This window comes from Lepus europaeus, chromosome 12, assembly GCF_033115175.1.
Source record: "Lepus europaeus isolate LE1 chromosome 12, mLepTim1.pri, whole genome shotgun sequence".
NCBI lineage: Eukaryota > Metazoa > Chordata > Mammalia > Lagomorpha > Leporidae > Lepus > Lepus europaeus.
The window spans coordinates 59,797,303-59,823,237 of NC_084838.1; the positions used below are offsets into that span (position 1 = coordinate 59,797,303).

Here is a 25,935-nt window from a genome sequence, read left to right on the forward strand (position 1 = left end):
GTACACTGTTATTTTGTCTTTCCAATCATCTACAGGAGCTGCTGTTGCTCTCCTCAACAAGGGTGGTAAATGGCGGAGTCCTCCCAGAATTGTATCAGCAAACAGAATTAGTTCAACCTTGTTCTTCACTGAAAAACAGAAGAATCAAGGCCCTTCTGCTGTATTAGGCAGCAATCCTTTCTATGAACTTTGTGAACAGTCTACCATTTCGCTTCTATCCTTATACAATGGGTACATGGGGATTCCCTGCCTCAAAAGAGCACCACACTGTGAAACACCAACAAGGAACATAAACTCTTAAAAATATTTATATAACAAAAGTCTAGCCTCCTCTGTGAAAAAGTTCTGAAGATAAAGGGAAGGAAAGACAGAACCACATGGAAGAAGACCATTTACTGGGATATTTCTGAGCCTGCTAGAGTAGTCCCTATTTCCTTAGCTTACTGCTATCATTTCCTTTTGTTTGATGGGGCAGGGCCATGAGTAGGGAATCACCTTACTTTGCTGATGTGTTCAGGGGCTTGGTCAGGAGAGTTGCTGAATTCTCCACCAATCTGGAGGTCACTGACACAGCAAATTGAATCCCTCAGTTCCGTGAGCTTTTGAGTGCCCAACACCAGCATCGTCTGGTATGGTTTGTGTTCTTTGTGCTGAAAGTCAAACAGCAAATAAATGGCTACTTGCAGATAAAACAACCCACCATGAATCCTGTAACAATCAGATCTAACATAGGTTTATTAGTTTTCTTAATTTAAGTTGTTCCCATAACTTGGGTGTTCTAACTATATTCTCTTAGATTCTGTATTTATTTTATAGCCATTAGTCAAAGGGCCAAAGAAATAGTCAAAATTGTTGACAACTCTCCTGCAATCCAGAGCCCAAACTACAAAACCATCTCTTTGGTTTACTCTCAGTTGCAAAACCAGTATTTCCTCTGGTGCCAAATCAACCTAAATCAAAGGCCAGGTATCAGACAACAGGGAACACCCCTGATGCACCAAATCCTGCTCGAATTATTCCAACTAGTCAATCCCAAATAGTTTACCCTGCTCTACTGCCTTGCCTTGCCTTGCCGAGGGAACCCCAGTAAAGGTGGTAGTCCATGCCTTCTCCTCTCTCCTTTCTGCCTCCTGACCAAGACTGATGCTACACATAGTGGCCCTGCATGGTATAGTGTGGCACAGCCACTCCTCTTACCAAATGTAAGGAATAAAAATCTTCCAATGGCACTGGCCTCTTTGTCATTACTCACTCACTTCCATAAATGAAAACCCCATGGGTACAACTGGGGTAATTGTCAACAGAACCTTTTTATTTTAAGCTTAAGTTTATAATCATGAAGCTACTAACCTGACAATAGCTTTGGAATGTAATTTCTTATAGCACCAATGTCTGAAAATCTCCTGGAAGTTACTTCATTCAAGTCAAGCAATCTGAAACCTATGTTCAGGTTATAAACAAAGGTTCCCTTTTTGGCTTTCTTAAACGAGGTAATTAGTACTAAGCACACCCCAGAAGCTTCATAAGAGCCTATTTATTCATAAGTGCAATTTATATATACTAACATTTCAACCAAATCTCATCAGTGTTTAATACACACCTACTCAGAGAATCAAGAATATATGTATACTCTGGGCTAGGCTATATTTCTTTTTATTATTCAGAGATCAAGGATATATATATAAACTCTAGGCTAGGATATACTTCTTTTTATTAGAAATTACTGGATATTCCTCACTTTTTTTTTTTTTTTTTTTTTGGACAGGCAGAGTGGACAGTGAGAGAAAGACAGAGAGAAAGGTCTTCCTTTGCCGTTGGTTCACCCTCCAATGGCCGCTACGGCTGGTGTGCTGCAGCCGGCGCACCACGCTGATCCGAAGGTAGGAGCCAGGTGCTTCTCCTGGTCTCCCATGGGGTGCAGGGCCCAAGGACCTGGCCATCCTCCACTGCACTCCTGGGCCACAGCAGAGAGCTGGCCTGGAAGAGGGGCAATCGGGACAGAATCCAGTGCCCCGACCGGGACTAGAACCACACTGGTGTGCTGGCACCGCAAGCGGAGGATCAGCCTATTGAGCCGCGGTGCCAGCCTCACTTCTTAATTTTATGCATTTTCATCAAAGAAGAGCTGCCTTTAGTTAGACTGGTAACTTCCTAAGTATTATGAATTGGTGAACAATTCACCACATTCTTATACCACCTACCTATCCTCCAAAAAATCCACAAGAAATTGTAGGATCAGAATCATTATAGATTTATATACTTTTAGTTGCTTCTAGGGCAGAAATCAGGTCTATATCCCAATATAACTGTAAACCTACTGACCAAGAGATGGTTTGAAATTTGACCTTATTTCCACTATTTCTTATCAAGACAAAAAACTTAAGAACATACACTGTCAGCTCTAAAAATAAGCTGTCAGACATCATATGCTTGCATTTGTTTTAGATCCTAAGGAATACGAGACCTCAAATAATTAAATCCATAATCAAAAGTTACTCATATTATCCATGAAGTCTAGAAAGTTTTGCTACAAACCTTATGAAATATAACAGGGTACAAGATATTCACAGATAGGATAAGTTCTCCTTCTTCAATCATATTTGCTGGATTTTCAGGCTTTTTTCCAATTGCATGTGACTCCTGAGGAAAGAAAAAGAGACTTTGAAATCAAATAGTATAACTCAGGTAAGAGGCAGTGTAGGAAGTGGTTAGCAGCAAGGGCTCGGGTCAGGCAAGCCCTCGGTCTAACACCTAATTCTACTGCAGGAAAATTGTTAACAACTTCTCTGAGCTTCAGCTTCCATTAAAAAAATGGAAAATACTCATGAGTCTTTTAGAGAATTGTTGTGGAGAAATGTGCACGTAAAGCAGCTATTAGGATGTTTAGCAGTAAGTGCTTAGAAATCAATGATAAAAGAAAAACACTAGCTAATGTTGGAAGAACATTGACATTTCCAGTCACTACAATTTTTCACATACTTTATCTAATTTCTTAAAAAGCAGTCTTACAGATGAAGCTCAGAAACTCAGGGATGTACCCAAAGTCAGGCTAGAGAATTAGTGTGCAAATATAGATATGTCTGGCACTAAAAGTCTTGTTGTTTACAATAGCATCACATCTTTAATCTATCATATTTTTTAAAAGATTTTATTTATTTGAAAGAGATTTACAGAGAGAGGTAGATAGAGAGGGAGAGGGAGAGGGAGAGGTAGAGAGAGAGAGGTCTTCCATCCGCTGATTCACTCCCCAAATGACAGCCAGAGCTGAGCTGATCTGAAGCCAGGAGCCAGTAGCCTCTTCTGGGTCTCCCATGAGGGTGCAAGGGCCAAAGGACCTGGGCCATCTTCTACTGCTTTCCCAGGCCACAGCAGAGAGCTGGATCAGAAGAGGAGCAGCCAGGACTCTAACTGGCACCCATATGGGATGCCGGCACTGCAGGCTGCGGCCTTAACCCGCTGCGCCACAGTGCCAGCCCCTAATCTATCATATTTTTATATGAGCTTCATAACTACAACATAGGGACCACCAAGGTGGACTGGTTAAGAAGATGCAAGATGTTTTAAAGATTTATTTATTTGAAAGGGAGAGTTACAGAGAGAAAGAAGGAGAGACAGAGAGAGATCTTCCATTTGTTGGTTTACCCCTCAAATGGTGGCAATGGCTAAGGCTGTGCCAGGAACTTCTTCCAGGACTCCCTTGAGGGTGCAGGGACCCAGGGGCTTGGCCATCTTCTGCTGTTTTCCCAGGCACATTAGCAGAGGGCTGGACTGGAAGTGTAAGGGCCAAGACTCAAACTAGCACCCATATTGGATGCCAGCACTGTAGACCATGGCTTAACCTGTTGTTCCGGGCCCATAAGATGTTTTAAAAATAAGTGGGGGCAGCGCCTATGCTGTGGCATAGTGGGTAAACCCTCCACCTGCAGTGCCAGCATCCTATATGGGTGCTGGTTTAAGTCCCGGCTGCAACACCTCCGATCCAGCTCTCTACTATGGCCTGGGAAAGCAGTAGAAGACGGCCCAAGTCCTTGGGTCCCTGCACCCACGTGGGAGACCAGAAGAAGCTCCTGGCTCCTGGCTCTAGATCAGCGCAGCTCTGACCATTGCAGCACCTGAGGAGTGAACCAGCAGATTGAAGACCACTCCCCCCCCACTCCGCCACTGCCTCTCTGTAACTCTTTCAAATAAATAAATAAATCTTAAAAAAAAAAAAAAAAAAGTGTGTGTGTGGGGGGACCAGTGCTGTAAAGTAAAACCACTACCTGCAATGTCGGCATCTCATATGGGTGCCAGTTTCAGTCCTGGCTGCTCCTATTCTGATCCAGCTCTCTGCTATGGCCTGGGAAAACAGTAGAAGATGGCCCAAATGCTTGGGCTCCTGCACCCAGGTGGGAGACCTGGAAGAAGTTCTTGGGTCCTGGCTTCAGATGGACCCAGCTCCGGCTGTTGCAGCCAAATGAGTAGTAGACCACCAGATAGAAGACCTCTCTCGCTTGCTCGCTCTCTCTCACTCTCTGCCTCTGCTTCTCTGTAACTCTACCTTTCAAATAAATAAATCTTGAAAAAAAAAAAAAAAAGTGGGAATGATGTCACATAAAATGGCAGAGTAGGAAGCTTTAGAAGTTGTTCCTTTACTGAAGCAAGTATTAAGCCAGAGAAACTGTAATCAACTGTTTTAGGATTCTGGAACCTAGCCAGAGACTTGTAACAGCAAGGGTACTTGATGATGACAGAAGCTACTGCATTCCTCAGTCCCAAAGCAGATGTGGAAACAGCAGCCCGAGTTGTCGGAACAGTTGGCTGGTACCCAGACAGGCAGTGAAGAACCTAGCTCCCCAAAACTGATGGCTATATACGGGTGGTCCCGATTCGGATGCCTGCCTTGGTTTGGGCTCCCTTGGTGGCAGCAGCTTTCCCCAGCACCATCGACTTGAAAACTAAGAGACAGGACCCTTTTTTTCTTTTTGGAGCCAAACATTTAAGGAATTCATTGTCAGGTCACTGACTGACCACAGAAGTAACACAACAGAAATGTCAGTGGCCACACACAAGAGTATACATGCTGCAAAAACAGAAGAGGCCAGGCAGCTGCAGCCTCAGGAAGAAAAATCATTTTCACATATCCAGTTCTCAACAAAAACTTAGAAAACACATTAACAGGAAAATCAGAGGAACCAATCCTGAGAAAGCCCAAACACTGAAATTACTGGCCAAAGATTTTAATTAATTATTCTAATCAAGAATGCTGGGGGGGGGGGGGCAGCACCAGCATCCCATATGGGTGCCAGGTTCTAGTCCCGGTTGCTCCTCTTCCAGTCCAGCTCTCTGCTATGGCCTGGGATAGCAGTAGAAGATGGCCCAAGTCCTTGGGCCCTGCACCCACGTGGGAGACCCAGAAGAAGCTCCTGGCTCCTGGCTTTGAATTGGCGCAGCTCCGGCCGCTGTGGCCATCTGGGGAGTGAACCAGCGGATGGAAGTCCTCTCTGTCTCTACCTCTCTCTGTAACTCTTTCAAATAAATAAATAAATCTTAAAAAAAAAAAAAAGAAGAAGAAGAAGAAGATACATTTGGGGGCTGGTGCTGTGGAGTAGCAGGTAAAAAGCCACCGCCTGCAGAGCCAGCATCCCATATGGGTGCCAGTTCAAGACCCGCCTACTCCACTTCTGATCCAGTTCTCTGCTATGGCCAGGGAAAGCAGCAGAAGGTGGCCCAAGCACTTGTGGGAGACCTGAAAGAAGCTTCTGGCTCTTGGATTCTGATTGGCCCAGTTCTGGTCATTGTGGCCATTGGGTGAGTGAACCAGTGGATGGAAGACCTCTCTGTCTCTAACTCTACCTCTCAAATAAATAAAATCTTTTGTTTTTTTTAATTGTATCTACGAAACACATGCAATCTATTCTCTTTCTATTAGTAAAAATGTAAAAAATATCATTGACACATACTGTACATATGTATGGGGTACAATGTGCTATCTCAGTGCAGGTTTACATTTATGCAATAATCAAATCAGAGTAATTAGCATACCCATCACCTCAAATATTCATCATTTCTTATAATAAAAGCACTCATAATCCCCTCTTCTAGCTATTTCAAAAAGTATGTAACATTACTTTTAACTCTGGTCACTCTACTGTGCAATAAACATCAGAACTTATTCCTCCTATCGAACTGTATCTTTGTACTTACTGGCTAATCTCTCCTATCGCCTCTCCTCTCTACCTTCCAAAGTCTCTGAGGTACTTTTTTGGCTTAAAGTCTATTTTATAGATAATAATACAGTCAGCAGATATCTTTTGGCTATTACTTGCATGGAGTATCTTTTTCTTTTTACTTACAACCTGTTTGTGTTTTTATATCTAAAGTGAGTCTCATAGATAGCATATAAATGGGCCATGTTTTTAAACCCGATTTACCAATCTCTGTCACCCTGAAGGCAGCAGCCAGGAACTCAATCCAGGTCTCCCACTTGGGTGGCAGGGACCCAACGACTTGAGCCATCACTTGCTGCATTCCAGGGTGCATATCAGCAGGATGCTGGAATTGGAAGCACAGCTGGGACTCTAGGCCAGGCACTCCCAGGTGGGATTTGGGTGTCCACAACAGGTATCTTAACTGCTGTGCCAAATATCTGCCTCAAACAGCACACTCTTAAAACCAATAGATTAATATATACTAAACTGATCTTTTGTATATAAAGAGAATTGAAAATGAATCATGATGTGATTGGAAGGGGAGAGGGAGCGGGAAAGGGGAGGGTTGTGGGTGGGAGGGAAGTTTTGGGAGGGGGAAGCCATTGTAACCCATAAGCTGTACTTTGGAAATTTATATTCATTAAATAAAAGTTTAATTAAAAAAAAAAAACCAATAGATTAAAGGAAAAAACACAAGGGGACTACAAAGTACTCTGAAGCAAATGAAAATTAAAGCACAACAGCAGTGACCCGCCTTGTGATGTAGTAGGCTAAGCCACCTCCTCCTCTGGTGCCAGAAGAAGCTCCTGGCTCCTGGCTTCAGATCAGTTCAGTTGTGGCCATTTGGGGAGTGAACCAGTATATGGAAGACCTTTCTTCTCTCTATTTCCCCCTCTCTCTGTAACTCTACGTCCCAAATAAAAGAATAAAATCTAAAAAACAAAAACAAAACATAACCAAACAAACAGTAGGGGCTAGCGCTGTGGGATAGTCGATAAAGCCACCACCTGTGGCACCGGCATCCAATTTGGGTACCGGTTCTAGTCACAGCTGCTCCACTTCCAATCCAGCTCCCTGCTAATGCTCCTGGGAAAGCAGAAGATGGCCCAAGTACTTGCTCACCACTCCCCACCACCACCATGGGAGACCCGGATGAAGCTCCTGGATTCTGACTGGCCCAGCTCTGGCTGTTGCGGCCATCTGGGGAGTGAATGAGCAAATGGAAGATTTCTCTGTGCAACTCTGCCTTTTAAATAAATAAATCCCTTTTGTTAAATACATTTATTTATTTAAAAGAATTAGAGAGAGGGAGAGACAGAGAGATCTTCCATCAATTGGTTCACTCCCTAAATGGCTGCAACAGCCAGGGTTGGGCCAGGCTGAAGCCAGGCACCAGGTGCTTTACCCATGTCTCCTACATGGATACAGGGGCCCAAGCACTTAGGCCATCTTCTATTGTTTTCTTAGGCCACCAGCAGGGAACTGGATCAAAAGTGGAGCATCTGGGCCCCAAATCAGTAGCCACATGAGAAGCCAGCACTGGAGGTGGCAGCTTTACCTAATATGCCACAACACCACCCCTTGCTCCACTTTTTACTCAGCTCCCTGCTAACGCACCAAGGAAGGCAGCAGAAGATGGCCAAGTACTTGGGCTCTGCCACCCATGTGGGAAATGTGGATGGATTTTCAGGCTCCTGACTTCAACTTAGCTGAGTCCCAACTATTGTGATCATTTGGGGAGTGAACCAGCGAATGAACTCTCTTTCTCTATGTCTCTCCCGCTCCCTCTGTAACTCTTTCAAATAAATAAATCTATCTTTAAAAAGCAGGGAGGCTGGGTGTGTGTGTGTAACAGGTGTGTGTGTGGTGTAACAGGTAAAGCCACCACCTGCAGTGCCAGCATCCTACATGGGAGCCAGATAGAGTCCCAGCTGCTCCACTTCCAATCCAGCTCTCTGCTATGGCCTGGGAAAGCAGAAGATGGCCCAAATACTTGGGCCCCTGCACCCTTGTGGTAGACCCAGAAGAAGCTCCAGGCTCCTGGCTCCAGATTGGCCCAGCTTCAGCAGTTGTGGCCATTTGGGGACAGATCCAGAGGATGGAAGACCTCTCTCTCTCTCTCTGCCTCTCTCTCTGCAATTCTGCCTTTCAAATAAATAAGTAAATCTTTTAAAAAGGGGAGGGAGGGTCACTATTAAAACTACAGGCCAATGTCCCATAGAAAATCAATGCATAATCCCACAGAATACTAGCAAGCCAAATTCAGTAGTATACACTACAACCAAATGAGGTCTATCCTTGGAAAGCAAGGGCAATTTCACATTAGCAAACCAATCATTTGAATACACCACACTGACAGAATACTTGGAAAAACAACCATATCATCTCAACTGCTGCAGAAAAACATCTGATAAAATCTTATACCCTTGGGCCGGCGCCGTGGCTTAACAGGCTAATCCTCCGCCTTGCGGCGCCAGCACACCAGATTCTAGTCCCAGTCGGGGCGCCGGATTCTATCCCGGTTGCCCCTCTTCCAGGCCAGCTCTCTGCTATGGCCCAGGAAGGCAGTGGAGGATGGCCCAAGTCCTTGGGCCCTGCACCCGCATGGGAGACCAGGAGAAGCACCTGGCTCTTGGCTTCGGATCAATGAGATGAGCCGGCCGCAGCGGCCACTGGAGGGTGAACCAACGGCAAAAGGAAGACCTTTCTGTCTCTCTCTCTCTCTATCCACTCTGCCTGTCAAAAAAAAACAAAAAACAAAAAACTTATACCCTTTCCTGAAAAAAAAATAAATAAACTCAACAACAGAAAGGAACTTCCTCAGTATGATAATAGCCATGTATGAAAGAAAGCGACAACTAACATCATATTAATTGGTCAAAGCCTGAAACTCCATCCCCCCACCCCCCACCCCCCGCCCCGCTGTGTTAGTATCAGGAGCAGGATGTGATCTATCAACAGCAACATATCAATAGTACTGGAAATTCTAGCCAGAGTGGTAAGAAAGGAAGAAGGAAGAAGAGAGGGCAAATTGGAAAGGAAGAAATAAAATTATCTCTACTTGCATATGACATGATCTAGTAAGTACAAAACCCTAAAGAATCCATGCACACACAAAAAAGGTTAGAGCTAATCAATAAGTGTAGTAAAGTTGAAGGATACAAAATTAATACACAAAAATGAAATGGAGTTCCAGGTTCCTGGTTTCAGCCTAGGCCAGCCCTAGCTGTCGGGATAGTGACTCAGTGGATGAAGATCTCTCTTTAATCTTAAAAACAGATATATATTGGTGAAAGAAATTAAAGAAACCTAAATAAATGAAAATATGTATCTCTTGCTCATGACTGAAAGATTTAATATTCTTAAGATGTCAATACTCCCCAAAGTGGTCTCCAGAATCAATGCAATCCCTATCAAAATTCCAATAGTCTTTTTTTTTTTAAACAAAAATAGAAAAACCACCATGCTAAAATTCATATGAAATTTCAAGAGACTCTGCATAGTCAAAAAAAAAAAATCTTGAAAAATAAAGTTGGGGAATTCACACTTCCTGATTTCAGAAGTTACTACAAACCTAAGCCTACTGTAATTAAAACAGGGCTGTTATGGAACTGAACAGAAGAAATTGTGTAGTCAACCAACTTTTGGCAAAGGTGCCAAGATCATTCAATAGGGAAAGGATGGTCTTTTCAACAAGTGATGCTAAGAAAAATATCTACATGTGAAAGGATGAAGTGAAAGTCTTACATCAGACATACAAGGATACTCCAAAAAATTCATGGAGGGGTGGGCATATGAACTGCCAGTTAAGATGCCTCTGTCAAGATACACGTATTTCAAACAACAATACCTGGGTTTGATACCTGTCTCTAGCTCCTGATTCCAGTTTCTTGACAATGCAGACACTGAGAGGCAGCAGTGATGGCTCAAGTGATTGGGTTCCTGCCACACTCGTGGGAGATCTGGATTGAGTTCTTGTGTCCTGACTTTGGCTTGGCCCAGTATTGGCCATTGCAGGCATTTGGGGAGTTAACCAGCAGGCGACAACTCTGTTTATACATCTTTCTCTTTCAAATGAACAAGTAAAAATTATTATTAAAGTTCACGTAGGGGCCAGCGCTGTGGCGCAGCGGGTAAACACCCTGGCCTGAAGCGCCGGCATCCCATATGGGTGCCAGTTCTAGTCCTGGCTGCTCCACTTCTGATCCAGCTCTCTGCTATGGCCTGGGAAAGCAGTGGAGGATGGCCCAAGTGCTTGGGCCCCTGCACCCAGTGGGAGACCTGGAAGAAGCTCCCGGCTCCTGATCACTGCCCGGGCCGCTGCAGCCAACTGGGGAGTGAACCATTCGGATGGAAGACCTCTCTCTTTTCCTTCCTCCCTTCCCCCTCCCTCCCTCAGCTCTGCCTCTCCTCTCTCTGTGTAACTCTTTCAAATAAAATAAATAAATCTTTAAAAAAAAAAGTTAATGGAAAAGCCCTATTATGAAAAACTACATGGATGGAAAGGTTTCTCAGAAATAATTTTATTGTAAAAAAGGCAAACAAACCAGAACAGTTAACTGTTGTTATCTAAAATGACAGATATCCAATATGCTTTTATATTGAAACAATGTAAGAATCTGGAATTTTTTAAGAACTAGATAGTATTAATTTTAATAATTATTGATACTTTTATACAATTATTATATTCCTATCTCATGCATTTAAAACAAAAGTCTTAGCATATAACAAATACTGTTGATTAGCTAGGAAAAATGCAAGAAAAACATTTAACTGGAAATTTTTGTTGACTTTAATTCAGCTGCGAATAATTACTTGCATATATGCTTTAAAATATTTTACCTCAGTGGGGAAAAAAAGATAACTGTTATTTTAGATACTTCTCACTTTCATGTATTTGCTGCTCTGGGGAGAGAAAATGTTCAGCTCTCTCCGGTAATATGTGCTTCAGGATTACAACTCATCAACAAAAGGCAAACGCCCCAAGTTTCCATCTGCTGCCACTGACTTCTACCCACAAACTTCTTGGCAGTATTTATGGCATCATCAGCCACCAAGTCAGTCTGCTCAGGGACTGTGGACTCTGACGCCTAACCAGCAGCTAGAGCCTGACTCAGCTTCACCCAGGAAACCCTCAGAAGACACCAGTGACATTATGTATTCAGCTTTCAGCTTGTTCCTGGCAGCTGGAACATCTATATCGGGCAGGTTTCCTGGAGCAATTAGTTTTACTTGGTTAAAGGGAGCTGCAGGAACATCTACAGCAGCTGCTGCTAAGGAGATACTGTAAATTCATGAGTCTAGAATCTCAGTAACTGGGGTTAAAAGTAGAAACATCAGACGGCTCGTGAACTCCCTTGCAAATGGACTAGTATAGAGGGCTGGTGGCATGGCTGCCCCTCTTGACAAGTGGTCCAGCACTGACGACATGCTAAAGAGAACACTAAATGCATCAGCATGGACAAGACTGTCTCCAGTCTGTTCTTGAATTTCACCTCCACAGTATTTGACCTTAGCATCAGATAAACCAAGCCCACCCCTCACTATGGAAACTCAGGGACTTGCCTTAGAGCATGAGTCACACCAAATCCCATCAAATCCATTCTTGCACTTGTGTAATGGTTTTAAACATAGTAGTTACTACTCTGATGTCATTTTTCCAATTCTACAGTCAGGACAGTACAAGGAACTGGCTGAGGCATTCCTGTAAGCCATAGCAAGCAAATTTTCAATGACTGGAGCCTATGGATGTTGAAAAGCCCCAACTGTGTCAATCCTTACCTAAGAGACTCAATGGCAGCTACTTTCTAACACAAAATTCCAGTGCTATGGTGACAATGAGCAAGGACTTCATTAGAATATTTATACCAGCCCCAGGCATTCCACACTATATATGCCATGTTTTCCCATGTTGCGGTCAAACTTAATTTACCACCAACCACTTCAATTCTACTTGTTATCTTGAAAGATGACCCACCTTCTGTAGTCCAGCTAGAGGTAGACACTGCCAATGAGAGGATCCTAAACTGTTGGAGACCTCATATCTACTCCCTGCTTTAATAAATAAGCCAACTTTTTTAATGCTGATTTATTAATTTGAAAGACAGAAAGAGAAAATCTTCTATCTACTGGCTTACACTCAAATGCCTGAGCCAGGTTGAAGCCATCTGGGTCTCCCATGTGGGTACTTGGGCCATCACCCACTGCCGCCCAGCGTGTGCATCAGCAGAAGCTGGATCAGAAAAGTGGAGTAAACAGGACTGAAACCAGGCACTCCAATGTGGGATGTGGGAGCGCCAACAGTGACTTATCCTGCTGCACCACAGTGACTGCCCCTCAAACTATCCTTTTTTTGTTTTTAAAGATTTACTTAGGGGCCAGTGCTGTTGCATAGCAGGTGAAATCACCACCCGCGGTGCCGGCATCCCAAATGGGCGCCAGTTCCAGGCGTGGGTGCTCCACTTCTGATCCAGCTCTTGCTATGGCCTGGGAAAGCAGCAGAAATGGCCCAAATCCTTGGGTCCTGCACCCACATGGGAAACCCATAAGAAGCTCCTGGCTCCAGACTGACTCAGCTCCGGCCATTGTGGATTTTTGGGGAGTGAACCAGTAAATGGAGGATCTCTCTCTTTCCCTCTCTCCCTCTCCCTCTTTTCCTCTCTCTCCCTCCCTCCCCCCTTGTCTCTCTGCCTTTCAAATAAAATATATTTACTTGTTTGAAGGGAAGAGTGAGAGTCACACACACACACACACACACACACAGTCTGACTGATTCCATCTACTGGTTCACAAATTTACACAATGGGTAGGGTTGGTCCAGGCTGAAGGCGGGAGTCCAGTGCTCCATCTGGATCTTCCAGATGAGTAGCAGGAATTCAAGTACTAAGGTTATTCTTCATTGCCTTCCTAGGCACACTAGCTTGGAGCTGGATTAGAAATGGAGCAGCTGGGGCCGGCACTGTGGGTAAAGGCGTCGCCTTCAATGCCAGCATCCCATATGGGTGCCAGTTTGAGTCCTGGAGGCTCCACTTCTGATCCAGCTCTCTGCTATGGCCTGGGAAAGCAGCAGAAATGGCCCAAGTCCTTGGGCCCTAGCACCCACATGAGAGACCCAGAAGAAGCTCCTGGCTCCTGGCTGCAGAACAGCTCAGCTCTGGCCGTTGTGGTCATTTGGGGAGTGAACCAGCGGAACTCTCTGACTCTACCTCTCTCTGTAACTCTTTCAAATAAATAAAATAATTCTTAAAAAAAAAAAAAAGAAAGGGTTAGAGGAATGTCCAGAATGTAGAAAAGGGAGAGCAGCAGGGCTCGTTCTGCTTGAACAATGTAGTCTTCATTAAAAATTCTGACATAGAGGAGTCGGCACAGTGGCATAGTAGGTTAAACCTCTGCCCACAGGCTGGCATCCCATATGGGCACCAGTTCATGTCCCGGCTGCTCCTCTTCGCATCCAGCTCTCTGCTATGGCCTAGGAAAGCAGTAGAAGATAGCCTAATTACTTCAGCCCCTCCACCCATGTGGGAGCCCTGGATGAAGCTCTGGGCTTCAGTCTGGCCCAGACCCAGCCACTGCAGCCATTTGGGGAGTGAACTAGTGGATGGAATGTCTCTCTCTCTCTCTGTAACTCTGCCTTTCAAATAAATAAAAAATAAATCTTAAAAAAAAAAAAAAAAAAAAAACCGCCGGCGCCGCGGCTCACTAAGCTAATCCTCCGCCTTGAGGCGCCGGCATACCGGGTTCTAGTCCCGGTTGGGGCACCGATCCTGTCCCGGTTGCCCCTCTTCCAGGCCAGCTCTCTGCTGTGGCCATGGAGTGCAGTGGAGGATGGCCCAAGTGCTTGGGCCCTGAACCCCATGGGAGACCAGGAGAAGCACCTGGCTCCTGCCATCGGATCAGCGCGGTGCGCCGGCCGCAGAGCACCAACCACGGCGGCCATTGGAGGGTGAACCACCAGCAAAAAGGAAGACCTTTCTCTCTCACTGTCCACTCTGCCTGTCAAAAAAAAACAAAAAACAAAACAAAAAAAAAACCAGTATCTGCAGTAAGGGTCTATTATCCAGAATAGACAACTCTTACATCTCAATAAGACAAACAGCTCAATTAAAAAATGGGCAAAGAACTTGAATAGACAATTTTCTTAAAAATATAAAATAGCCAATAATAATTAAGTGGCAAGATGCTCACCATGATTAGTTGTTGGAGAAATGCAAGTAAAAACCACAATAGGACACCATTTCATTTGCACCCACTAGGATGGCTATTTTTTAAAACAATAACAAAAAATAAATATTGAAAAGGATATGGAGAAATTAAAAGCTTCATATATTGCTGATGTGAATGGAAAATGAATGGTGCAGCTGCAAAGGAAAACAGTTCGGTATTTCCTCAGTATTTAAATATAGTATTACCATATGACTTAGCAATTCCACTTCTTGGTATAATATATAACCAAAAGAATTGTAAACAAGGACTCAAACAGATACTTATATATCAACAGGCTCAAAAGCATTATTTAAAATAGCCAAAAGGTAGAAACAACCCAAATGTCCATCAACAGATGGATAACATACAATACAGTATTATTAAACAGGAATGAAGTTAAAGAATGAAATTCTGATACATGATGTAACATGGATGAACCTTTAAAGCATTATAATATACACAAAAGGGCAAATATTGTTACGGTTCTACTTATATGAGGCCTCTAGAATAGGCAAATTCACAGAGAGAAATAGTAGAATAGAGGTTAGCAGGCTCTGCAAGAGGAGACCCCAGAGTTATTGCTGGGGCTGGGGCAGAGTAGGTTAAGCCTCCACCTGCAGCACAGGTATCCCATATGTGTACCAGGTCACATCCCAGCTGCTCCTCTTCTGATCCAGCTCTCTGCTATGGCCTGGGGAAGCATTAGAAGATGGCCCGGGTCCTTGGGTCCCTGCACCCATGTGGGAGACCCGGAGGAAGCTCCTGGCTCCTGGCTTTCGATCGGCTCAGCTCTGGTCATTGCAGCCATTTGGGGAGTGAACCAGAGGATGGAAGACCTTTCTCTCTGTCTCTCCCTCTAAAATCACTAAATAAAAAAATCTAAAAAATAAATAAATAAAAGAATATGAAAGTGGTTGAACCAAAATGAGGAGCAGAACAAAAAGATCAGAAGTAGGGTGATGACAAGGCAGAAATTTCACCTGAGAACAAGACTAAACTAAAAATAAAATAAAAACAGGTAAAGGCAGAGAGCTGAAAGGTATGTAAACCTAGGAGTTCTGCGGTTCTTTTCTCACTAGTCCCTAGCCTAGCCTAAGAAGTTCCCCTAGTTTGTTTTCAACTAAGAATACCCAAAGCTAAGCTATGTAAAGCCACCATACAGTCATCACTAACAGTCAGCAACAAACAGCTCACTGGTTCATGGGAAAAGGGTCAAAGAGCTGAGACTCTCACCATCTCATAAGCAAACGTTTCTTGTCGGCAGGCGCGATCTATGGTTATGGTTTCTTCCCGATGTTCCAAGAACCTCTTTCTAATCCTGTTGTAGATATAAGAAAAAAAAAAAAAAATCAGAGTTCAACATATTTTACTGGGATTGCAAAAAACATCTTTAACTTTTTATTTTGAACTAAATTTAAACTTCAAGTGGCAAAAACAGTACAGGGTTCCCTTATATCTCTTTCCCAGCCTCCCCTAAATTAATACCTTATATAACCCTAAAATTACCGAGAACAGGAAAACAACATTAATATTATAACATATATAATAATTAATCAACATTACTATATTATATCACTATAATATTATGTTATTATTATAATTATTAGACCCTTTTCAAATTTCACACAATTTTAAATGTCATTTCTTTTGTTCTATTACAGATTCCTATACAGGATCCCCCATTGTATCTGTCATTTTTCCTTGATTCCCTCCAGTCTGTTATAGTTCCTCAGACTCTCCTGTCTTTCATGATCTTGACACTTTTGAAGAGCTCTTCAATGTGGATTTGACTGCTGTTTGCTCATCACTGGAGTAAACTTGGCAATTTGGGCAAGAATAAACATGAAGAATGATGTAATCAGAGTTCACATACCAGAAGGTCTATGATGGAAATATGTCATTTTACTGATGTCCACCTTGGTAAAGTTCCGTCAGGTCCCTCCACTAGACACTTCCTTTGCTTTAATTTCACCAAGGAATTTTAGCATTCATCACTAGATGTTGTCCACAACATTTGTTACTGTAGTACACCTATAATGGTAATTTTCCATTTTCCATTTCCCTCCTTCTACATTTATCCATTGGGAATTCTTTTAGGAGGAAGACCTGTCCCTCTCCTCCCATTTATTTCATCATAATTAGTACCAATTCATAGATATTTACTTTATTCAAAGGATTAAAACCCAACACAATAATCACTTTGTTGCTGAAGCTATTCAGCTTTGGTCATGAGGAACCCTCTCAGATTGGCTCCTGTTGTTTCAACAAGTTCTGATGCTTATTTTATGCACTTCTTTACTTTTTGACACTACAAAATGTTCAAGGCCCATCTTGTAATTTTCTTGTCTTGGTCCTGGAATCAACCACTTCTTCTAGGAGTGCAGATCCTCTATTGGTTTAGAGGCCAGGATCTGAGTGCCAGGCATTTTCATTGTTACTGGGATGACTGTTGAGCCTCTGAACTGAGACAGGCAGGAAACAAACGTATGTGTATGATCCTGTGCATATATGCACAAATGTGTGTATTTCTGGATTTTTATGCTACATATTTAAAACCACGAGTTTATACTGATACTTTTGATGGCAAATTAAAACCACAGGATTCATTTTAGTCTTAAACCTTTTCTTGTTTACAACTTCTTTCTCCACAAGTGACAAGCCCAGCTCTCATTACTGACATATTAACATTTGTTCAATTCTAATAAATAAAGTAGTTACAGAATTACTAACCTATATACCCTTATAAGAAAACTGGTAAAAATTAAGAACATTTCTTTGTCTCCAGCCTTACATTATATCAAAATATACTTTTATATATAGACTTGAGTCTTAGTTCCTTTTCCTCATCGTCTTCAGTGTTAGCTTTCATTTATAATGCAATCAGGCTCATCTGCTAAGTTTTTGTTTTTTATTTTGGTTCCCACTTTTTTTTTTTTTTAATTATTTTATTTATTTGAAAGACAGAGTCACATGGAGAAGTAGAGACAGAGAGAGGGGTCTTCTAACCACTGGTTCACTAAATGGCTGCAACAGCCAGAGCTGGGCCGATCCAAAGCCAGGAGCCAGGAGCTTCTTCCTGGTCTCTCATGGGAGTGCAAGGGCCCAGGGACTTCGGCCATTCTCCACTGCTTTCCCCAAATGGCCACAAGAGCCTGAGCTGAGCCGGTCTGAAGCCAGGAGCTAGGAGCTTCCTCTGGGTCTCACACATGGGTGCAGGGGCCCAAGGGCTTGGGGCATCTTCCACTGCTTTCCCAGGCCATAGCAGAAAGTTAGATCAGAAGTGAAGCAGCTGGGAACTCGAACCAGTGCCATATGGGATGCCAGCACTGCAGACTGGGGCTTTAACCTGCTGTGCCACAGCACCGGCTCCCCTACTTGGTTTTGCTGTCCTTTTATTTCTGAGGTAAGTGAAAGATGGGTGAAACATGACTATGACTTTAAAAGTCACAAGTGTCACTGTTTCTTTGCCCCCACTTACTTGTTCGAATTCCCTCCTTCTTTACATACCTTTCACATGTAACTGCTGCAGACAACCAATCACTACAACTCTGGGTTCCATTTCTTTTGTTCAAATGAACAGATATTTGTGTATTTTATCTCCTGTACCAGTCTAAATTCAATTAAGAGGAAGAAATGAAACAGTAATTTGAATAGAGAAAGCTTAATCTAAGGAATTACTAACTTTAACAGAGGACTGGAGTAATGAAGCATTGTCAAGGAAGAAGTAAAGGGAACTCTAAAGAATAAAGAAGAGCAGATACAAGGAGCACCCTTTCCCTAAGGCTGAGAAAAAGTTCCCAAGGAAGTCCATTTCTTCCTGCCAAGATTCAAGTCCAGACGTGTTAGAGAGGACATGGCTGTAACACAGCGGAGGGCAGAGAAGTCACTAAAGTGCTGCATCAGCAGAATTGGCTGGAAGTCCACTCCCTAGGGTCCCAGCAAAAGTGTTCAGGGAAGTATCAATGTGAGTGCAGGAGGCTGGGAAAGATGCTGGGCCTTGGGTGCACTGTACTGCAGAAGTCTGGCACAAAGGAAGCTGTGTGCACTGCAGGATCCTGCCGAGCCAACACGCGGGACCAGAAAGCAAAACTCTTCCCAGGTATCCACAAGATCTCCGCATCCCCCTTTCTGACAACACTAATAATGTGCCAACTGGCAACAGAAAAACACTTATATTTAAAGGGTCAAGGGCTATTTTAACAGAGCTGGCAAAAGGAATAATCTGTCAAAGAGAGCCGATAAATTACATCTGCCATACCTTATTTCATACCTAAAGGATAGCACATGCTTAGGAGCTTTGCTTTTTTCACAAACTAGTACCCAGACATCCTGAATATAACTTTTTCATACTTTATTATTGCTACAAGATATTTCACTGTGTAGATTTCCCACAAGTAGTGTTCAAAATTATTCTACATAAGCAATTTAAGGTATCTGAAATATTTTGCAATCACAATGCTGCAACGAATAACCTTTGACATATGTATTTTCAGTATAGTTTGAAAGTCAGATAATGGGTCAAAAGGTAAGAGCAAATGCAATTGTGTTGGGTACTGCCAAATTCCCCTAGAGGAGAGCTGTACCAATCTGCCTCCCCAAGCAACTTCCAAATATGTTTGTTTCCAAAGCTGCATCAATGGAATGTGTATTTTTAAAATTTGTACCAATCTGAGGGGCCAGCACTGTGGTGCAGTGAGTTAACGCCCTGGCCTGAGGAACCAGCATCCCATATGGGTGCCAGTTTGAGACCCAGCTGCTCCACTTCCGATCCAGCTCTCTGCTATGGCCTGGTAAAGCAGTGGAAGATGGCCCATGTCCCTGGGGCCCTGTATCTGTGTAGGAGACCTGGAAGAAGCTCCTGGCTCCTGGCTTCAGATTGGCGCAGCTCCAGCTGTTGTGGCCAACTGGGGAGTGAACCATTGGAAGACCTCTTTCTCTCTGTGTAACTCTTTAAAGTAAATAAATAAATATTTTTTTAAAAAATTGTATCAATCTGAAAGGTTAAGAAAAGGTATCTTCATGTAGTTTTAACATTCTTACAAGTGTGTTTTGGCTTTCTTTAAATGTTTACGAGTTTTTTTTTTTTTTTTTTTTTTTTTTTACTTTTGTCTGTAAATTACTGGTTTGTGTCTTTTTCCCAGCTTTGGTCTTTGTTCAATTTTTAAGAATTCTTCTACATCAGAGATAATTAGGACTTTGTGGAACACATTATAAATATTTTCTCCAAGTTTGGCAGTTGTCTTTTGACTTTAATAGTGTCTTTAGTCATGCAAACATTTTTAATTTTTAGGTAGTCAATTTCATCATTCGTTTAAAATCACAGTTGGAAAGTCTTTCAGGTGTTACATTTTCTATAATCTCCTTGGAGCTTATTCTTTTTATTTATTTTTTTTTTTTAAGATTTATTTATTTGAAAGTCAGAGTTACACAGAGAGAGGAGAGGCAGAGAGAGAGAGAGAGAGGTCTTCCATTGACTGGTTCTCCCTAACTGGCTGCAACGGCCAGAGCTGCGCCAATCCAAAGCCAGGAGCTTCTTCAGGGTCTCCCACTGGATACAGGGGCCCAAGGACTTGGCCCATCCTCCATTGCTTTCCCAGGCCATAGCAGAGAGCTGGATTAGAAGTGAAGCAGCCGGGACTGAAACCGGCGCCCATATGGGATGCCGGCACTGCAGGCAGCAGCTTTACCTGCTATGCCACAGTGTTGGCCCCGGAGTTTATTCTTACATGTGGTGCCATACTAAATGTTCATATGTATTTGACTCTAACTCTGGACCTTCTAATCTGTTCCACTGGTCTACTTGTTCGTGATCCAGTACCTACTGTTTTAATTATAAAGGCTTGGTAGTATATTTTACTATCTGATAAAATTGCCACTCTGTCATAATTTTCCTCCTAGCTATTCTTGCATGTTTTTCATATGAAATTATCAACTTGTCTAACTCCATAAAATAAGTGATAATTCTATTAAAATATTGGGCTTATACTTAATTTATGCATTAATTTAGGAAGAACTGATATTGTTATAATGTTTAGTCATCCTATTTAAGAACAGGGAGTAACTTTCAATTTGTTCAAGTCTTCTTCTGAGTCTTTCAGCAGTATTTAAAAATTTTCCTTACAGGAGTGTACACATTTCTTGTTACATCTCATTTCCAAGTACTCAATGTTACTTTAGCTATTGTAAATGGGATTTCCTCTGCCATTATATACTCTATTTATCTTAGTGTATCTAAAAAGATTACTGATTTTTATATGTCAATTTTGTATCCTACCACTCCACCAGATTATTTGCTTCTTTGAGTTAGCACTGATTTCTTTGGGATTTTTCAGCTAAATAGAGAACTTTTCTTTATTCTATGCCAAAGTGCATGGTTAATATCTGTAGGACAATGTTGCAAAACAGTACAGAAAATGGGCACGCTTGCCTTGTTCCAAATCTTGGCAGGACTACCTGTGCTGCTTCATTATTAAATAAGACACTTTGCGACTCAAGTGTATGTATTTTATCATTTTGAAACAATCTCTCTCCAAAATCTGTTTCCTTGAGTTATATTTATTTTTTCATGAATGGGTGCTGAATTGTATTAAGGCTTTCTCATCATCTCTGGAAATAATCAAATGAGTTGTCTCATCTTGAACTAACCTTCCATTCCTGAAGTAATTTCCACTTGGCAATTGTGTAGTATCTTTTTATATATTTTTTTATTTATTTTACTTATTTGAAAGACAGAGTTACAGAGACAGAGAGAGACAGAGAGAGAGAGAGAGAGATCTTCTACCCAATGGTTCATTCCCTAAATGGCCACAACGGCCAGAGCTGAGCAATCTGAAGCCAGGGGCCAGGGGCTTCCTTCGGGTCTCTCAAATGGGTGCAGGGGCCCAAGGATTCAGGACATCCTCCGCTGCTTTCCCAGGCAAATTAGCAGAGAGCTGGATCAGAAGTGGAGCAGCCAGGACTTGAACTGGTGCCCATATGGAATGCCAGCACTGCAGGCCAGGGCTTTAAATCGCTGTGCCACAGCACCTCCCCATATAGTATCTTTTTAATACAGTGTTACACTGTCTGCTATTATTCTGTGTTGAGTGATACTGGTATCAAGTCTTCTTTCTATGTGCTGTTGCTTTCAAGTTTAAGTATCAGTATCATGTTTGCTTCATTAAAAAAAAACTAAGACACTGGGACTATCTGGTCTTTGAGTGTTTGATAAAATTCTTCTGTGAAACCACCTGGACTTGCAGTTTTTCGGGAATAGTTCCCCTCAAATAATTTTCTCTGTTTTCTATGGATATTATCTAAGTTTTCTAACTCTAATGTGCTTAATTTCAGTAACCTGTTTTTCCCTAGGAAATTATCTATTTCATCTATGTTTCCAAATCTATTTGTATAGAGCAGAGATTACTCTAACAATATTTTCTATTTATCAATCATTTATTTATGAAGAACAGGGATAAGTAAACTTTTCCTTAAAAGATCAGATAGTAAATAGTTAGGCTGTGGGCAATCTGACCTCTCTCAAAACAATTTAACTTGCCATTGAAGTAAAAAAGAAGCAAAACATATTATATAAATAAAAAGGTGTGGCTATATATAGAAACAGCCAGCCTGGGGGCCAGTTTGCCAAACCTTGGACAATTTTTTTTTTTTTTAATTTTTGACAGGCAGAGTGGACAGTGAGAGAGAGAGAGACAGAGAGAAAGGTCTTCCTTTGCCGTTGGTTCACCCTCCAATGGCCGCCGCGGTTGGTGCGCTGCGACCGGCGCACCGCGCTGATCCGATGGCAGGAGCCAGGTGCTTCTCCTGGTCTCCCATGGGGTGCAGGGCCCAAGCACTTGGGCCATCGTCCACTGCACTCCCTGGCCACAGCAGAGAGCTGGCGTGGAAGAGGGGCAACCAGGACAGAATCCGGTGCCCGGACCGGGACTAGAACCCAGTGTGCCGGCGCTGCAAGACGGAGGATTAGCCTAGTGAGCCGCGGCGCCGGCTTCCTTGGACAAATTCTAAAAATTCATTTCAATGGTGTCAATTCCCATTTTGTCTTTTTTTGTTTTTTTGTTTTTTGGTTTTTTTTTGGAGGCAGAGTGGACAGTGAGAGAGACAGAGAGAAAGGTCCTCCTTTACCGTTGGTTCACCCTCCAATGGCCGCTGCGGCTGGCGCACCACGCTGATCCGAAGCCAGGAGCCAGGTGCTTTTCCTGGTCTTCCATGCGGGTGAAAGGCCCAAGCACTTGGGCCATCCTCCACTGCACTCCCTGGCCACAGCAGAGAGCTGGACTGGAAGAGGAGCAACCGGGACAGAATCTGGCGCCCCGACTGGGACTAGAACCCGGTGTGCCGGCACCGCAAGGCGGAGGATTAGCCTATTGAGCCGCGGCGCCGGCCCCCATTTTGTCTTAATCAACTGGGCTAAGCTTTCATCTGCTTTTTTTTTTTTTTTTTAAGATTCATTTATTTATTTGAAAGGCAGAGTTACACAGAGAAAGGCAGAGAGAGAGAGAGAGAGGTCTTCATTCCGATGGTTCACTCCCTAATCGGCTGCAATGGCTGGAGCTGCTCAATCTGAAGCCAGGAGCCTCTTCCGAGTCTCCCATGCTGATGCAGGGCTCCAAGGACATGGGCCATCTTCCACTGCTTTACCAGGCCATAGCAGAGAGCTGGATCAGAAGTGAAAGCAGCCGGGTCTCGAACCAGCGCCCATATGGGATGCCGGTACTTTGGGACAGGGTGTTAACGCGCTGCGCCACAGCACCAGCCTCCTGTTTTAATTACTTCAAAAGTGTTTTGATTTACTAATTAGACCCATTATTCCCTCATTAATCTCTGCTTTTATTATACTTTATTATTTCCTTTTTTTTTTCCTGGCTTACTTGTTTGTCCCTTTTTAGTTTTCTGAGCATTCTCTCACTTTTATTAATAGATATTTAGTGCATTGACTTTTCCTTTAATTACTGCTTAAAATACATTACCTTATGTTCTACCATGTGTTTTCAATATCCTTTTTAATATTCTGTAATTTCAGAATATATTTTCCCTTTCATCCAGGAGTTATTACTCAATAAGTTTTAAAATTTTCAGGTGAAGGGCCTGTCTGATTTTTGTGTTTGTTGGTAAACTCCAGGTTTATGTCACTGTAATGAGAGAATATTATTAGTAATATTGCTATTTTATGGGCATTATTGATGTTTCTTTTGTGATCTAATAGATAATTGTTGTGAACATGCCATACGGTATCTATTCAGGCTATAAATTTTATGTATATATACCCTCATAAGATATATATTTAAAAACGTTCTTTAGGATCTAGTTCTATTGGGCCTAGTGATTGATACCAATTAAGATGCCCATATCCCATATCAGAGTAACTGTTCAATTCTTAGCTCTAGGGCCTGACTCTACCTTCCTGCCAATGCAGACCCTAGGAGACAGTGGTGATAGCTCAAATAATCCACTTGCTATCTCCCACATGGAAAACCTGGATTGCATCCCTATCTTCCCGCTTTGGCCTGGTCCCTGTGAATATCTGGGGGAGCGATCCAGCAGATGGGAGCTCTGTCTCACAAACAAGTAATTTTCTAAAAAGTGTCCTTTGCTACATCTAATGCTTTGAGGCCTGGATTCTATTTGTCTAGTATCAGAATCACTTCTCTTGCTTTATTTTTCTTTCTATTTACCTGATAAACTTTTCTCCAACCCCTTATTTTTAGTCTCTCTGAATCACTATTTTAGATATGTTTCATCTTTCCAAGGTTTTTGTTTTAGAAGCCAAATTGAAACTTATTTTCTTTAAAGTTTCATCTACCTACTTACCTATCCTCTTCAAAGGCATAGTGACAGAGGGTGAGCGAGCGAGATCTTTTTTCTACTGATTCAGTCTCCAAGGACCCACAACAGCCAGGGCTGGGCCAGGCCAAAGCCAGGAACCAAGGACTCCATACAGATCTCATATGGGTGGTGGGGGGCTCAAGCACTTGAGCTATTATCATTTGCTGCCTTCCCAGGATGCACAATAGCAGGAAGCTGGATTGGAAGTGGAATAACAGGGAATAAATCCTAGGAACTCTGAGATGGGATGCAAGAGTCTAAAGTGCAGCTTACCATGCCAGGCCACAACACCTGTCCCTGAAACTCCTTTTATTAGGTTACTTAGTCTCAATGCTATCACAGTATTTTCCAATCACAAAGATTTTGTCATAATAGCTGTTTTTTTGATGTGTATTCTCATATACTTTTTAGAACTTTAGAAATTGGGCAGAGGGGATTGGAATTTCTACTTTTGTTCTAGTCTGGATTATCTCATTTTACCTTTTATTATTTAAAGTCCCCCAGTCCCCAGCACTAAAGCCACCAATGGCTAGCACATTATCCTCTTCTCTCCTCTCCTCTTCTCAGTTGCAATATTAACCTCCATTTCAACACACAGCCACTGTAGTCTCCTTCTTCATCCTCACCTGAGTGGCACTTCTGCTGAAACTTTTCTAGTCACCTGCAGAGGCATTAAGCTCATATTCTAGTATATTTCTCAGAAACGGCTAGTAGGTACAGTTACTCAGGATCTTGGATGCTGGAAACTTTTTTTATAACCTTGATATCTGAGGGACATCTCAGTAGCATATAAAATCCTTATTTCAGACTTCAAGATCTTAAAAACACTGCCACTTTGTGATCTTAATTTGTATGTCACTTTTGTGGTTTAATACTTCTTGGAAGTTTGCCTTTGTAAATTATGTGTTCATTTTGCCTGGAAGCCTTATGATTTTATCTTTATTCCTGAAACCTAATAGTTTTACTAAGATATAATCCCAGAATTGGTAATTCTGGATCAGTTTTCCCCGGTATTTAGCAAGTCCTTTCAATTTGCAGACTTAAGTTTGTTTTCCATTGCTGGAAATTTTTCTTAGATTATATTTTTAATGTTAGTTCTGTTCCATTTCTTTATTTTTATTCTTCAGGGACTCTGATAATATAACTACTTTATCTTCTTTGCCTTTCTTCCATTCCTAATACTTCCCCCAACTCATTTTAATTTTGTATTTAGTTTCCAGTTCTCTTAGATGTTGTCATGCCTTTCTTCATCGCCTCTTATTAAATTTCTTTTTTTTAAAAATATTTATTTATTTATTTGAAAGTCAGAGTTACACAGAGAGAGAGGAGAGGCAGAAAAAGAGAGAGGGGTCTTCCATCTGCTGGTTCACACCCCCAACTGTACCCAACAGCCGGAGCTGAGCTGATGCGAAGCCAGGAGCCAGGAACTTCTGGGTATCCCACATGGGTGCAGGGTTGCCCAAGGACTTGGGCCATCTTCTACTGCTTTCCCAGGCCATAGCAGAGAGCTGAATTGGAAGTGGAACAGCTGGGTCTGGAACCGGCACCCATATGGGATGCCGGCACTTCAGGCCTGGGCATTAACCTGCTGTGCCACAGCGCCGGCCCTACCTCTTATTAAATTTCTACTTGAGTTTATTCTACCTTGCATGTCTCACACTTTTTTTGCTTGTGAGATACTTTTGTGTTATTTTTTCATTTCTTTCCTTTTACTTCCCCC

The 25,935-nt window shown here is 42.5% G+C and overlaps 1 protein-coding gene and 1 pseudogene across 5 annotated transcripts in view; both read right to left on the minus strand.

The window, feature by feature from the left end:
- The window catches only part of SNAPC3 (small nuclear RNA activating complex polypeptide 3), a 70,281-nt gene that overhangs the window by 38,284 nt on the left and 6,062 nt on the right, over positions 1-25,935 (minus strand). For all 5 annotated transcript variants that reach the window (XR_009867643.1, XR_009867645.1, XR_009867644.1 and 2 more), the window contains exons 3-5: positions 15,627-15,711; positions 2,536-2,640; positions 501-650 (exon numbers count right to left, since the gene is read on the minus strand). Coding sequence is in view for 1 of the 5 variants with exons in the window: in XM_062208218.1 (XP_062064202.1) it covers positions 501-650; positions 2,536-2,640; positions 15,627-15,711 (340 nt within the window). In the remaining 4 variants the exon portion in view is untranslated. The remainder of the gene's footprint in view (positions 1-500; positions 651-2,535; positions 2,641-15,626; positions 15,712-25,935) is intronic.
- Positions 10,983-12,101, minus strand: LOC133771872 (cytochrome b-c1 complex subunit 2, mitochondrial-like; annotated as a pseudogene).